Below are 15,319 nucleotides of genomic sequence, written 5' to 3'. Positions count from 1 at the left end.
GCGCCTCACCTGGCTGGTAAATGTACTGTTGAGAATGTTCTCTGAGCTCCTTGATGGACAGGTCTAAACGCCCCCACTCCCAGGCACTGGGAGATGGTGCACACGGGGCGGCTGTCTCCTGTGAATGCAGGAAGCTTCCGTCACTAATCCAGACGGACTTTGTGCATGGTCCAGCCGCTAACCTGGGAGTGAATTCATTGCATTTTCTGCTTTCTTTCCTTAGTAATATCCCCAAGAAGTTTTACTAATCTTCTCTTCTATAATCTAATTTCAGGCACCCCTGTTCATCACCAGCTATTTTTAATTTTTATTAAAAAACGTATCGCTAGGAGTGGAAGGTGCTTAGCTATCACCTCGGTTCAGAGCGGAAGTCTCGTCCACAGTGACACACCGCACGCGGCGAGGCGTGAGGTCAGAGAAGGGACTCCTGACTGCTCGGTAGTCCTAGATTTTTAAAAATACATACGTACTTGTATTCGTTAGGGTGTTCTGGGCTTCAAGTAACTGACCACGGAACTCACACTCACGTCACTGGAAGTCTGGAGGGAGGGTGGACTCTGGGTCAGCTTGACCCGAGTCCCCAGCTCCAACTTCTCTGTGAAGCTCTGTGTGCACCCTCTTTGCATTCTGACTTCGTCCTAGAGTCACTTCCCTCACGGAGCGATGACTGTGGCAGCCTCTGGCATCTGTGTCTTCCTGCCTAGGACACTCAGAGGAAGAGAGAGGGTAGCACCCCAATATTTTAACAAAGAGCCCCACGACTCACCCTCACGGGCTCACTTAAGTCACATGCCCCTCCCTGAACAACCATCGGAACGGAACCTCGCTGTGCGCTGATGGATTAGGCACGGCTCCTGAGCCGGGCACGAACAGGGAGGTAGGGGTAACCCTGCCCCAATCAGGACCCCCGCTGGTGCTGGGGATGGAGTCCCCATCCCCGAGGTAGATGGTCTGCCTGAGGGATGGGTAGGCACTCAAAAAAAACAAAACAAAACAACAACAACAACAAAAAAAACATTCTGCCGGGAAGATGGGGTATGCAGGAAGCAACAAGTCACCTCCACCAGCATTTTCATCTTGTAGACCACAAGCTCCTTAAAGACCCATGTTTGCTGTGGTGATGGCTGCCTCCATGGTACCTGGCACAGAGGGTTTAGGGGCACACACAACAGACTTGGGGATCTGGGGCGCTCCTAGGTGCAGGTCCAGTGCTCGTGTTCATTTGCCCTCCCATGCAGTCGTGAAGAAGGGACCCCTTCCACGCCAGGCACTAGGGACTTAGCTTCGGTCCATCCTGCTGGTGCCGGGCCCATTTCCCCAGGCTGAGAGTGCCGTGAGGGTTAGCTGCTAATAACTCACAGCTGCCCCCTCCACTCCAGAAAACTGTAGCTGGCCAACAGGAGCTAACTGATCTAGGAAGTTATATCCCAGAATTTGCATCCTGGGGGCAGATCACAGGCACTGATGCCCTCCGGAAGCCTGTCCCCTTGCTTCATGGGCTCAGCACTGCCATGTGCTTCATGCTCCAGGGCGCCCGCATACCTGTGGATCAGGCCAGGCCTGGATGCCACCGGGGGCCACATCCTTTCTCAGCTCCTTTTTTTCCTGCGCTGCCTCTCTCACTCCCCAAGGAGCTCTTCCTAAGAGCACTCCTTCAGTACAGAACACACGCCCGAATCCTCATTTTGGGCTCTGCTTCTCGTGAGCCCAAGCTAAGACAGCCATGCATAGCCTCTACTGTTGAGGACCATCCCATGTTCCGCAGATTACAGACACATACAGCTGTAAATTATAGGACAAAACATAGTAAGTGATAACAGAGGGCCGAGTAAAGAAATTGGCCTTTATTTGACATATAAATTGGCGTAAAAATCATTGACAGTAACATAGCTAAGGAGAGAAATCAGCAAGCTTTTTGGAAGACCGTCCTTTGGGCAGCTCTTTGCAATATTGGGTTTAGAAGTTAAGGGAAAATAAAAAATGAAATTTGTGTTCCCCCAAAGCTCACAGACCCATCGGAAGATGCCACAGCTGAGAGACGATGGAGGAGCTGCAGCCTGGAGCCAGGGGGGCTGGCTTTCCCTCCCCACCTCGCCACCCCCTTCTCCTCTCTGGGTCGCGTGTAGGGAGGCAGGTTTACCGGAGGCCTGGGTTCTCCTGGGCTGCGTACCCACCACTTACAGACCACGTGATCTTAGACAAGGGCCCGATTTCTGCAAATTAGTCAGGATTCTTCGGGTTGTAAAGAAAGAAATCCAACTCAAACCAGCCAACCCTAAAAGGGAAATGTATTGGTTCATAACTTGGAAAAAAGGAGGCGATTGGGCTTCAGGCGAAACTCAATCCAGGGACTCCAGGGATGTCACTAAGGATCTCTCCCCATTTCTCTTTCTTTCTCTCCCTCTCTTCTCTGCTTCTCCATGTGGAAGTCACGGCCACATTTGGTTCTAGGGCTGCATCATTAAGCTGGACACCTCAGAGTTAAGAGGCTGGCACGTTCTCAGGGAAAACCATCGGCTGATCTGATTTTGGTTACACTCTCATTTCTTTACCCATCGGTGTGGTAGAGGATGAAGTATTATATAATGGCCTAGCCTGGGTCACATGCCCACACTATGGGGTTTTCTTATTGAGATCCAGTGGAGCAGAGGGAGAAGTTCCTCAAAAGACTCGAGATTCTGTCACTATAAGATGGGGAAGATGAGTACAAAACCGAGAGCTGTTCTCCAGACCTGGGCTCTCATTTAAGAAATGGAGATCATTATTTCTAGGCTCCGGGGTGATTGTAAAGGTTAAATGCTAAAATGGACATCGAAACACATATAAACCACTGTGCACGCACATGCTGGCCGTTGTATTACTTCTTTCATCTGGTCTTGCTTGTGGGGAAGAGAGTAGCAATGGGTTTTGCTGCTGCCGTTGTTGTTTGTTGTTGTTTGTTGTTGTTGTTGTTGTTGTCGTTGTTGTTTTCCACTGACCTCAGGTCTACTACTCCACAGGACACTCTCCAAGGAACATGAACCGCACTCTGGGCCTGGGCCTGATTCTGGCTGGCCTCCTCACTGTAGAAGGTCTTCTGAAGCCCAACTTTTCCCCGAAGGATCATGGAGCTATGAGCCAGCCCCAAGAGGGGAAGGGCAGGCGAGCGGCCCAGGAGCTTGCCACGCGGAGTACAGACTTTGGCTTCAAGCTGTACAGGAAGCTGGCCTCCACCGGCCGCAGCAAGAACATCTTCTTCTCCCCCCTGAGCATCTCTACAGCTTTCTCCATGCTGTGTCTGGGTGCCCAGGACGCCACCCTGGCAGAGATCAAACACGGCCTCAACTTCAAGAATGTGCCGGAGAAAGACCTCCATGAGGGCTTCCATTACCTCATCCAGAGGCTGAACCAAGGGACCCAGAATCTCAAGCTGAGCCTTGGGAACACCTTGTTCATTGACCAGAGGCTACAACCGGAGAAGAAATTTATCACAGAGGCCAAGAACCTGTATGACGCAGACACTGCCCCCACTGACTTCCGGAACTTAGAAAATACTAAGAAGCAAATCAATGACTATGTCAGTCAGAAAACCCAGGGGAAAATTAACAACCTGATCAACAATATAGATTCTGGCACGGTGATGGTCCTCATAAACTATATTTTTTTTCGAGGTAAGGCTTGGAAAAGGATATATTGGCATAGAAAAGATAGGATGACCAGTAGACTTGGATTAAAAACCTGGATTGGCCACTTGCTTGCTCTGGGACCTTGGATTCATAAGTAATCTCTCAGAGCCTCACTTTTTCTATCTGCAAAAGGAGTACCTTGTTATATAACTCATTGAGCAGTTGTGGGGATTCAAAGTGAAAATGTATGCAGAATGAACTTTGTAAAGTGTAAATTACCCTCCATATGCGCATTTTCAACGTTACTGATTATACTCACACAACGTTGTCTATAGAAGTTGCAGCAACTGCCTTCTCCTCATTTCTTAGATGAGGAAAGTGAAATTCAGAGAAACATTAACTTACTCACTTACAAAGCCAGTCAATGAAACTCAGGACTAAAACCCACTTCTTTTGGCACAAGGGCTGTACACATTCCCTCACTTCAAGTAGATGCCCAGGGTCCTGATGTTGTTGATGATGGCTATGATGATCACTTTAGTGGGGGCCTCGGTCTCCTATCAGACCTTGTAGATTGCCAATGTGAGGGCGAGAGATTGAAAAAGAAGGTGGACGAGTATTCCCAAACCCAAACACCATCCCCCACGCTATACACATCTACTCACACAACACATGCATACACAAAGCTTGACTAGCATAGGTGAGAATCAGAGGCCGACATCCCTCAGGCCAGGCAAGATTGCTGCTGAGCTGTCAGCAACACAGTTCTGATTACGGAAGTTCAGCTCTCCCAAAATCCCCAAAAAGAATGATGGCGATAGAAGAAAACAAAAAGAATGATAATGGTAGACGGAAATCTCAGTCTTTCCAAAGCAGAGGGAGGAAGGAGAATCTGGAATTTCTCAAAGTCCTGACATCCCCTGGATTTGAACAAGAACGATGGCAACAATTATGCTGATGATGACTAGCATCTATTCGGCACTCTCTAAACACAGTCGTTAAGCCGTGCTCCCTTTTCCCAGTCTCACAGCAGCCCAGCGAGGTGCCCATCAATATCCCCCTTCTGCAAATGAGGACATCGAAGCCCGGGGAGATTAAGACTCTCACCCAAAGTTATCCTTCTAAAACAGTAAAGCTAGAATTTGAACTCAGGGACTTTGCCTTCAGAATCCTGCACTGGGGGCTCTGAAGGTAGTGAGTGTGAAAAGACTCGGGTCTGAGTTTATGCCCAGTGGCATCAAAGAGTCCTCAGGATAGAAAAAGAGGGGTCCAGACACCCGGACTTGGGAGTTCGCTGCTCTTCAGCAGGCTCCCGAGGGCGGCCTGTCTCATTTTTCCCCTTAGTCCCACACGAGAGTGGCATGTCGAGGGCTGACTTAGAGTAGAGTTGAGCATTTTCACTCACGTCAGACCCAGAGCGATGGTTAGGGCACTCATGTTGCTTTGTCCTTCTTCAATCTTAAGCCACGTGGCAACACGAATTTGACCCAAAAGCAACTAAAAAGGAAGATTTCCTTCTGGATGGAAACCAGCCCGTGAAGGTGCCCATGATGTTCCGTGGGGGCATGTATCAAATCGGCCATGACGACCAGCTCTCCTGCACCGTCCTGGAAATGCCCTACCAGAACAACATCACGGCCATCTTCGTTCTCCCCGACGAGGGCAAAATGAAGCAAGCGGAGGAGGCCTTGAGGACAGACACTTTCAACAGATGGAAAAAACTAATCATGCGAAGGTAAAGAGGGCGCCTGGTTCTATGCAGCTTCTTCCTCCTCCCTTTCCTCCCACTCTCTTCACTTCTTCTACCCCACATGTACTGAGCTCCTACCCTGTCTCCATCTTCAAGTTATCTCTGCCACTTCCCACAGGGCTGCAGCTGGCCACACTCCACTCCCCAAGCCCCTCTGCAGCTGAGACCGCCACGCGGGTACCACCGACCACACACAAATATTCCTGAAGGGCTGTCATCCTCTCCCTGGTTTCAGGAGATGACCCACACTCCTCCCACTGCTCCTTACCCACGTGGGGGATAGGCCCTGTGAGATTCCCTGCAGGCTAGCACGGGCCTTACTGGAGGTCCTCCAAAGTCCCCTCCTAGCGAACCCCCGCTCTGCCTCCCACACCATGTACGCCTTCCCCCAGCGCATCATGCGTCAGGCCAGGCCTCCCTGCTGGGGGCACCCTGGAGAGGATAGTCCCCTTCGCTGCAGACAAGGTCCTGCCTCCGCGGTCGCTTTGGCCCCAGGATGACTGAGAGCAGTGATGTCCACCTCTTCGTGGGAAACCTCATATCCTCTTGCAGGAAGTGCTCTTGTCCATGGTTCCCAGTGGGTAAACTGCATTTTATCAGACCATGATGAGCCAACGTTCCGACCTTCCGAGCTCATGCCGTCTGGAGGACAACGTCAAGTCTAGACCATCCCACTTAATGGGGAATGTAGGGGGGGTGGACTCTTCCCATGTGTTCTTTATGCCCCTCTCCAGACCGGAAGGCCTAGGACAGGAAGAGAAAACTCACCCTGTCCCCAGGAGAAGTGACCAAGGCAGCAGACACACACCTAAAAGACACACCGCAGCCCACAGGGGCCCGGCGCCTGGGGAGTTATGGATGGCTTGAGCCTGGACTCGGCAGAGAAGACACTCCTGCTTTGTATATGAATAACTAGAAGCCTGCCGTGGTGGGTTCCCCAGAGGAAAGGCTCGGTTTTCCCAAAGGCAAACAGGAAACTCCACTTGTAGTTGGCACACATTGTTAGCGACTTTGAACTATCCATTTCCCCATTTAAACTGTTAAGGGTCCACTCCCGGCCTGGGTACCGCATCGCATCTTTCCTTAGTCATTGTGATATGAAGCCGCCTGACGGTATCGGACCAGGGTTTTCTGTGTCCCCACTGAGGCATGAACTAAGGCCACTCTCCCCATCTAGGCCCTGGCTCCTACCTCCCTCATGGCTCAGGATTACCACCCTAGCGACTGTCTGTCCTTCCCGACACCAACAAACGTGTTCGCGCTCTCCCGAATCATTCCCGTCTGACACGCAGCTGCCGTTATTTCTCCCATCACAAAACAATCTTCTCCTGACCCCACTTCCCCCCACTATTGCTCCTTTTTCTGCTCCCCTTTGCAGGTAAATACCTTGAAGCAGATTGCCTCGGTCGCCTTTCGGCTGTATCTGGAGAAATTTGTTTAACTTCTCTAAGCTTCCGTTTCCTTTTCTGTACGATGAGGGCAGTTAGGGTACCCACCCCAAGGGGTGCCTGTGAGGACTGAGACTGCCTCATTCGCTGTCAATCCCAGGGCCTGCCCTGGAAAAGGAGAAAACCTGTCTGCTCACCTTTGTCACTTCTCCCTCCCTAGGGTCGTAGATGTGTCCTTGCCCAGGTTCTCCATCACTGGTACTTACAACCTGAAGAAGATGCTCTCCCATCTGGGTATCAACAAAATCTTCGAGGAGCATAGCGATCTTACCAGGATTGTCCCTCATCAAAGCCTGAAAGTGGGACAGGTAAGCCTGCCTGGCCTTGGCGCTGCCCTGGCCAGCAAAGGGAGCCTTCGCACAGCCCCGGGCCAGAGCAGCTGTCACAGGAGCCGTAGGAGCCCAGATTCCACCCCCCAGTCAGGCCGAGCGCCTATCAGCCATGCGATCTGCAGTGAATGACGAACCTTCCCAGGCCTCATATTTTCAGTCCTTAAAACTGGAGCCAAGCTCTTGGTGCTGGTTCGGAAGTTGATTCAGTGCAACAAACAATTGACCAAGGTCGGAACATTCATCAGGTCTTGAACGGGTCTATGTCTGACCCAGACCCTATCTCGAAGGCCTCACAGCCAGTTAGGAGTAAGTCATGAAAATGGCAAAGTGATCAGGAGATGAGCAAGCAAAGGGCCCGTGGTGTCCAACAAGGCTGAGCACCTGCCCGTTGGGGGAAAGCAGAGAGGAACACATGGGGTGGGGTCCCCAGATTTAACAGATAGAATACAGCACATCTAGTTAGATTCAAATTTCAGAATAGTGGTGATTTTTTTTCTTTTTTTCTTTTCTTTTTTTTTAGTATAAGTATGTCTCAAAAATTTCATGGGATATCCTTACACTAAAAAAATGCATTATTTATTTGAATCCAAGTTTAACTGGGCATCCCATATTTTATCTGGCAACCCTACTTTTAGGTGAAAAGGGTGTTGAGGTGGGAAAGATTTCAACCAGCAGAGTTGGATATTGGGAGAATCGCCCAGTGGGGTAGCAGCACGGCCAAGTAGTGGGTGGCGGGGACCGTCTGGCGCCGAGCGTGAAGGTCAGGCCCACCTGGGAGGGATCCACATTGCCAAGCTGAGCGAATGGTCGACACTGGATCAGATTTATTTTCCAGTTTGCAAGAGAAAGAAATACAGTTAATAGGATGTTCTTGCTTGTGAGTTTTCCTGCCACAGACTTCGCATCGACGTTCAGGGCCAGCGAGCCCTTCTCCACGGGCCTTTTTGAGGTCAGTGGTTTGTCCCCCTCTGCAGTAAGCGAGTGTGCCGATAGCTGGGATTCTACATGTGAGCGCTGGCTACCGGCCTGCCAGAAAGTTGTTAGGATTTTGAAGCATGGAATGGAATGTGTCAGGATTTCACCAAAGCCCAACGATTCCCCAGCGCCAATCACCCACTCAGAAACGCTGACGGTGTCGGGGTGGGTACGGGGCCCACCTCGTCTCCAACAGCTGCCCTGGAATCTGGATCCCTCTTAACCACCCCCCAACCACCCACCAGGCAGATAAAAGGAGAGCGGAGGAGGCTGGCAGCCTCGGGGCGAGATGCTGCCACTTCCCAGCCACCTAGCTAAGGCTCCACAAACACTCCTTGCCATTATGGCCGCTGACGCCCCCTGTAATTCCTAGGCGGGACAGCGAACCCCACTCCACCCCCCACAGCTGACGCTCCCTCCGCATCATTATTTCCTTCACGCTGCATCTGCTTGTCGGTATCCTTCAGTGAGGACAGATGACAAGCAGCAGCCCCGGGGAGGCTGGCACCAGCCAAGCTGCTGCTGTGCTGGGCAACGTTGGCTGCCACCTCTCCCTCTCTGAGCCTCTCACTGTCCTCGGCTCACACATGGCCTCTGAGCGGCCTGGCAAGCAGTGACCTTGCTCCTGGTTCCCACAGGCGGTGCACAAGGCTGAGCTGAAGATGGACGAGAAGGGCACGGAGGCGGCCGCAGGCTCCGGGATGCAGACGCTGCCCATGGAGAGGCCGTTAACCTTCAAGCTGAACAGACCCTTCCTGCTGGTGATCACAGAGAACGTCATGTCTACCGTGCTCTTCATAGGAAGGATCGCTGACCCTGCTGGGACATAAGGAGGATTCCCGTTTGCCGCAGACCTCGACCACGGCCTGGGGCTGGGAACATTTCATCTCCCTGGGATGGAGACCGCAGGGACATTCTAACACCATGTTGGCGTCGTCGCGTGCTCCCAAGACCAAACGAGAGCAGGCCGGCTCTCAGGGCTTCTGTGCTTAGCCCTCTCCCCACCCATTTAAATGCTGCGATTAGACCCCCCCCCCCACCCACGCCCGCTTGTCTGGCAGTGATTTCTCTCCTCCCTGGCAGGCGGAGGAGTTGTGCGATTTAATAAACATCCTCTCAAGTCTGCTGACTCTTGGTGGGTAATTTGAGGAAGCCGTGAGCCAAAGCGAGTACCCGCACTTCAGAGAGAGACTTGGGTTCAGATCTTAGTGGCAAAGTGTCTTTGGGTAAGCCGCATCCTTTCCCTGAGCCTCTGTTTCCGTATTTCTAGATAAGGACAATGAGACTTGCCTCTGGGGCTCTAAGAAAGCCCGCACACTGCTTCAGAAAAGTTAGTTCACTCTTGTGAGCCCTTGGCCTTGGGTCTTTGACATGTGGGCTCCACACGGAAGCTCCGGGCTCAGCCAGCCATCCAGGCAAGCGGCAAAACTGGGGCGCGCCTGGTCCAGCACTGGAAGGAGGCGACCTAGAGGGGCTGCAGCTAGGACTGAACCCCAGCTTCGTCCGATTCCAGAGCACAAAACGCAGAGCCCGGCGTTTGACTCCGTTAGCGGGCTCTGCTAAAAACAGAAGGGGGTCCATGCGCCTATCCCAGAAAACACCGCCCTGCAGGGCCTGCCTATGACCACTAGTGGGCGCCAATGGGCACCAGTATTTATGGGGCTTCTTAGCTTGCGAGCACAAGGCGCTCTCAAGTCCGGCACGGATGTGGAAACTGAGGCTCTGAGAGGCGAAGGGACTTCCCTGTGGCCTCACAGTTTGGGGCAGGAAGGGAGGGGTTCCACATGGAGCTGGGGACCCAGCCTAGTCATTCCTCAGCTCCTCTCAAAGGTAGATTGCTACCCAGCTCACGTTGGCACGTGGTATATTCAGCAAGGACCTCCTCTCTGTCCTGGGCACCCGTAGGGCCCAGGGGACCTGAACCACCCACAGGCTGGCGGAGAAGGCAGCGTGGGGAGGGACTGGGCTACTGGGCTGGTTTTGGTGGTAAGAGCTAAGACCAGGGAACACCAGAGTAGGCAGTCCCTCTTCGAGAAGACAGGAAGAGGGAGAAGGTTGAGACCCTGCACCAGGGACCCAGATATGGGACAAAAGGCTGGGAGTCCCCACGCGGGGCTTTGCTGACCGTCTCCATCTCCCGGCACCAGCCCGAGGGGGTAAGGTGGGACGACACTGGACAAACGCAGAAACCCTCAGTAGCTGTCGCGAGTCTGCAACATACACCACTGGGGACGGGGGACAGCCAGGTGAGCCGCTTGGAAGTGGGGCGACGAGCCTGTCGTTTAGCCCTTCTGAGCCTCAGTCCCCCCCACCCTCATTTACTGAGAGGGGGTAATATGTCTACTTCGCGGGGCCGAGGAGCTGAGAGTTACATGAGGTGGCAGAGAAGCCACGCCTGGCACATAGTGGGCATTCAGCATGCTCTGTTATCACCCCGAGATGAACAGCTGCTTTCTAAAAGCCACGTTCCTGGCATTCGCCTTTGCCTTTACCGGGAATGCTTGCCTTCTGCCTAATGAGCTCCTATCCATCCTTGAATACCCAGCCCGTTATGACCTCTAGGAAATCTTCTGTACCTTTCCAGCATCTTCCAAGCAACCTTCAATAAAGGAATCATGTCCATGCACTAGGATGGCTCCTGGGTCTGAATTTTCTCTTCGCCCCCACGTGGGCTACAACCGACCCCGTGTTACACAATGACTTATGGGGCAGCAATCTCCAACTCACTACTGATACAAACAGGCCCGGCGACTCCCCTCATGGAGTTAACATCAGGTGGGAGAATCAGCCATCAGCCATGAACAGAGTTACCATACACATCAGTTCATGATGAGCACAATGAAGGTTGATTGTCCTGTGCTTTGAGGGTCGTAACAGGAGGGTCCGAGCCAGGGTAGGAGCTCAGACAAGGCTTCAGGATGTGAAAATTGAGGAGCGCTCTGAAGGCTGGCAGCTTATTCATTTTTGAACTACGACTATTAATTAAACCTGTATATATATGTGGTTTTCCCCAGTGTAGTTAATAATATATAAAATACTGGTTGGTCTTTCAAATAGAAATTGAGCATAAGCTCTAGTGCTTTATTCATCTTCCTTTTAACTGACCTTATTCTAAAACTGACAATTGTACATCGTAAATATTTTTCTATTGATTTCCTACTCCGCAGCCCGATTTTTCATTCTTCACTACAGAATTAAATTCTATCGGGAAAAACAAAAAGAGAGGGGGCAGAAGTTGGCGGGGAACACGAGGAGACTACCAGTAGGAGGAACGGCACGTGCAAAGGCCCTGGGGTGGCCGGCGGCGCGGTCTGGGAGCTGAAATGAGATTGATGTTGCCAGAGCAAGAAAATAAGGCAGGGAGGCAGGGAAGCGGTGAGGCCGGAGAGGTGGGCTGGGGACTCCCGGGCCACAGGGGCAATGCTAGTCTTTGCCGAACTATGAGGAGCCATTGCAGGTGTCTAGCTGGAGGGCGACACAGGCGAACTCGTGTGTCGTAAGCGTCTTCTGGCTGCAGACCGGGTTTCCTGTGTTCCCAGCGCCCAGGCTGGTTCCTGTCCTGGAGAACATGCACAGTGTGTGTGTGTTTGCTGCGAAGGAAGCCTGCCGCAGTAGTCGCCCGTGTTCCGGACACGGCCAGCCCCCTCCAGAGCCCGCCCCTCCTCTGGGAGACCCGGCCGGCCGCGCGCCTGCTTCTTCACGCGGGTCTGCAGAACACACCCTCCGGACTGCCGCCTCCCGCGTCCGCTCACGCCGGCCCACCCTGCCCGGATGCGCTCCTCGTTCCCCGTTCTCTCCCACTCCCACCAGCTCCTCTCAGGTGTTACTCATCCTTCTCCTAAGAACCCTCCCGGGCCACCTGCTAGTGGCCTGACTGACCGGATGAATGAATGAGTGGATTTTGACTTTGATGTAACCGGCACTTGCTAAATGTCTTGCAGAGCCTAGCACTGCACAGGTGACTTCACCAACACCCTGATGTCCCCGTCCTTCCAGTTAGTTCGACCATTCCATTTGATCGATGAGGAAACTGAGGCTTCCATAGCTAGGACTCCACTGAGCTGGGACTCTGGGACATTTGTCCACCCAGCCAGCCAGCCAGCCAGCCAGTATTTCTGAGTGCCCAAGAACTGTGCCAAGGACTTTTCTAGGGTTTTGAGATACGTCAGAGAGAAAATATGCAAAGCTCCTTACTCTCGTGGCTGTTCCAGGCAGACAACGAACAGGAGGGGTAAGAAATAAATAAGAACGTTAAGTTGGGCAGGTGAGGGCGACGGAGGCACTGGTTGTCCCGGTGGTGGTCAGGTGGGTCTCACTGGGAAAGTGGCACTCGCCGCTGAGATAGTGGAGTTTGTGATTCTACTCTCCACGGTCTCTGTTGCATAATCAGCCTCTGGAGCCTCCTGATTGAAGAGAGAGATGCCCACGCCTGGATGAACTTGATGATCAGAGAGGGGTCAGCCCCAACCAAGAACGAAAGTGCCCAGCGTCAGGAACCCACGGTTCAAAGGCCCCCTTGAGCTGATCCGGCTCGACTTTTCATGAAATGCAGACAGCCTCGGTGCAGCTTCCGAGCGGATGGCTTTCCGAGCACACGCAGGGTGCCAGGAAGCCAGTTTCCTGTTTGTCCAGGCTGAGGTCATCCGCATGGGCACACACCAGAAGTGACAGGCCGCTTCGCTGGCAAGGGTAATCCCAGGCAGGATGTCCTAGTTCCCAGCCCTGCTTTACCGTAGGCTAACTATGTGGCCTGGGCAAATACCTTCTCCCTGCTGGGCCTCCATTTCCCGTTTGTGCAATGATGGCGCCGACAATACCTTGATGCTCATAGTGGAAATGATAGAACTGGTGCCAAAGTTTCACCCACGTTTTCATAAGTAAATGCATTCATGTAATTCACAGGCATTTACTGAGCATCCACTATGCGCCAGGCAGCGAACCAGGCGTGGAAAAGCCAGGCGAGAACTCAGGACTCCATGGGCAGCTTCCTTCCCCCCAGGCCCGGCCTGGAAAGACGAGGTCACCCCGTCAGAGCTCAGGTGTGACGATAAGAACTCAAGGCCAAGGCACCTTTTCTCTTTGGGAAACATGCTCTCCATTTTCTACTTCATGTCCCAAATTTCATTCATTCCTGAACTACTTTTATGATGGTGGCCGAATCCTCATCTCTTTCGTACTATTATTGACTCACGTTTGATCTTTAACTTAATTTTTTTTTAAAAAAAGAACTTTATTTAAACAGAAAAATTAATATCGAAATCACATATAAAAACACCCAAAACTTGCCACAAATGGAAATTAACTATAAAAGTACATACGATGAAACCAACCCAGCGATTAAACTCCACCAAGACCGTTGCCTGCTGCGGCCCCCAGCCTGAGGTCTGCTCTAGCCCCCAGCCTGAGGTCTGCTCTAGCCCCCAGCCTGAGGTCTGCTCTACTTAGTTCAAAAGGACAGTTAGCAGGTGCACCATGTCTGTAATGGCTGCTGGCACCAGGTCCAGACTTTCTATTTGAGGGAATCAGGCAAGAACCAGAAAAGGCAGGATTTGCCACTCTATGGTTGCATGTCATGGTCAGGAGAGACCAGAGATGGTTTAGCCTGTGAGCTCAGGGAAGTCACTGCCTTGACCCTCGGGGTCTTAGGCCAAGGCGGGAACAGTCACGTGACTTATGTGCCTTAAAATTGGCCTTTCTTTCTTCTGCTGCTTTCCTTTTAAATAAAATTTTAAATTTGGGAATAATTTTAGATTGACAGGCAAGTTGTGAAGACAGTACAGCCACTCCGCACCCCCTTCGCGGAGTTTCTCCACTGTTAACGAGACATTTGTCACAACCTCAACACTAATGCAGGTGCCTGACTGTGAACCAAACGTCATTAGGATTTCAACATTTTTCTCGCTAAAACTTTTTGTCTGTTCCAGGCTCATGCCCAAGATACCGAGTTGTATTTAGTCGCCTTTCACTTGGCGGGGGCTTGAAGAGGCTGGAAGTTGGCCGGAGGCCCTAGAGTCAGACGGGCTGAAGTTCAAATCCCAGCTCTGCCGTGTGTTCGGTTTGCGACATCAGGCGAGGCGTTTAATCGAACCCAATTCTTAGCCTCTCCTCTCTATAAAGTGGGGCTCATCACATCCATCTCTCAGTGCAGGGGGATTAAATGATGTCATGCATGTGGACCTACTTTGCGCCAGGCAGGCACCCATCTCTAGTGATGCCATTGGGGGAGGGGAGGGACATCTTCGAGGTGTTTTTCTGTGAAAGCTGCTTTTCCTCCCAACACGAGGCGCCTTTCGGCTCTTGTTTCTCTAGGCGCGATGAACAAAGGAACCAGAGATCCCTGGTCTAGGCTGGGGACAGGAGCCCTCCCACCGAAGCTCCCACCTGGAACAGGAAGCCCAGGTGTCCTATAATGTTGAAAGAGTGGCCCCTTGCCAAAAGCAGATTGGAAACAAATGAATAGTCAGACAAAAATGCTCAGGGCCTCTACCCTGCTAGTTCCTAAGCTTGGCTCAGATTCCTAAACGTCATGTGACCACTCCGGGCAGGCTAAGGAATGAAAGTGATGCAGCAAAAGAGATGGTGGGGAGCTCTGGGGAGCAGTACCCCGTGAGCAGGTGCGTGTGTCCAAGGAGGTGTCGTTGGGTCCCCGTGGGGAGGCTTCTGGTTAAGATGATATTGCAAGTCCAGCGTTGAGGCGCCCAATCTCCCTCATGGTTAACAGCAAATATAGGTGAAATTTTTAAATAAATTTACAAAGTACGAAGACGTAGCCGGATTTAAATAAGTGATATGAAGATCTCCATACACCAGAAATAGGATAAAGGCAAAAGATTCATAGCCAGGGAAGAAAGAGTCTGGAGAGGGCCGGGCATGGCGGGAGAGGCTCCACGGAGGGGCGCGGACGGAGTGAGGCTCCATGTTTCCGGGACCCTGAGTGGGCTCGTGGGGAACTGCACGTGCTTTGTTGCTGCCCCAGCGGGGTTGGTCTCGTGACTTTGAGGAGAAACAGGACTTTGCTTTCTAGGAGGCCCTGAGGTCCCAGGAACTGAGGAGCTCTGAGCCGAGGTCATCTCGGTGAGCTTCTCTCTGGGGCAAAGGCAGAGGTTGTGGGGGGAGGAAGACCCAGCTCCCCTCACTCCCGAGTCTTCTCTTCTCGTAGTTTCCTGGAAAGTTCTTAGTGCGGCCTGAGAGAGAATCTGCATTTTAATG

General features: G+C 52.2%; 1 protein-coding gene across 1 annotated transcript; it reads left to right on the top strand.

Moving 5' to 3' along the window:
- Window positions 1–3,016: 3,016 nt before the first annotated feature.
- On the top strand, window positions 3,017–8,940 carry SERPINA12 (serpin family A member 12). The gene is made up of 4 exons (XM_016145438.2): window positions 3,017–3,650; window positions 5,070–5,340; window positions 6,964–7,111; window positions 8,749–8,940. Exons 1-4 carry the CDS (start codon window positions 3,017–3,019, stop codon window positions 8,938–8,940), a joined length of 1,245 nt encoding a protein of 414 aa, XP_016000924.2.
- Window positions 8,941–15,319: the final 6,379 nt, after the last annotated feature.

This window comes from Rousettus aegyptiacus, unplaced genomic scaffold, assembly GCF_014176215.1.
Source record: "Rousettus aegyptiacus isolate mRouAeg1 unplaced genomic scaffold, mRouAeg1.p scaffold_m13_p_3, whole genome shotgun sequence".
Taxonomy (NCBI): domain Eukaryota; kingdom Metazoa; phylum Chordata; class Mammalia; order Chiroptera; family Pteropodidae; genus Rousettus; species Rousettus aegyptiacus.
Note: the sequence above shows the minus strand (reverse complement) of the source record. Positions and strands in the feature narration are given on the sequence as shown.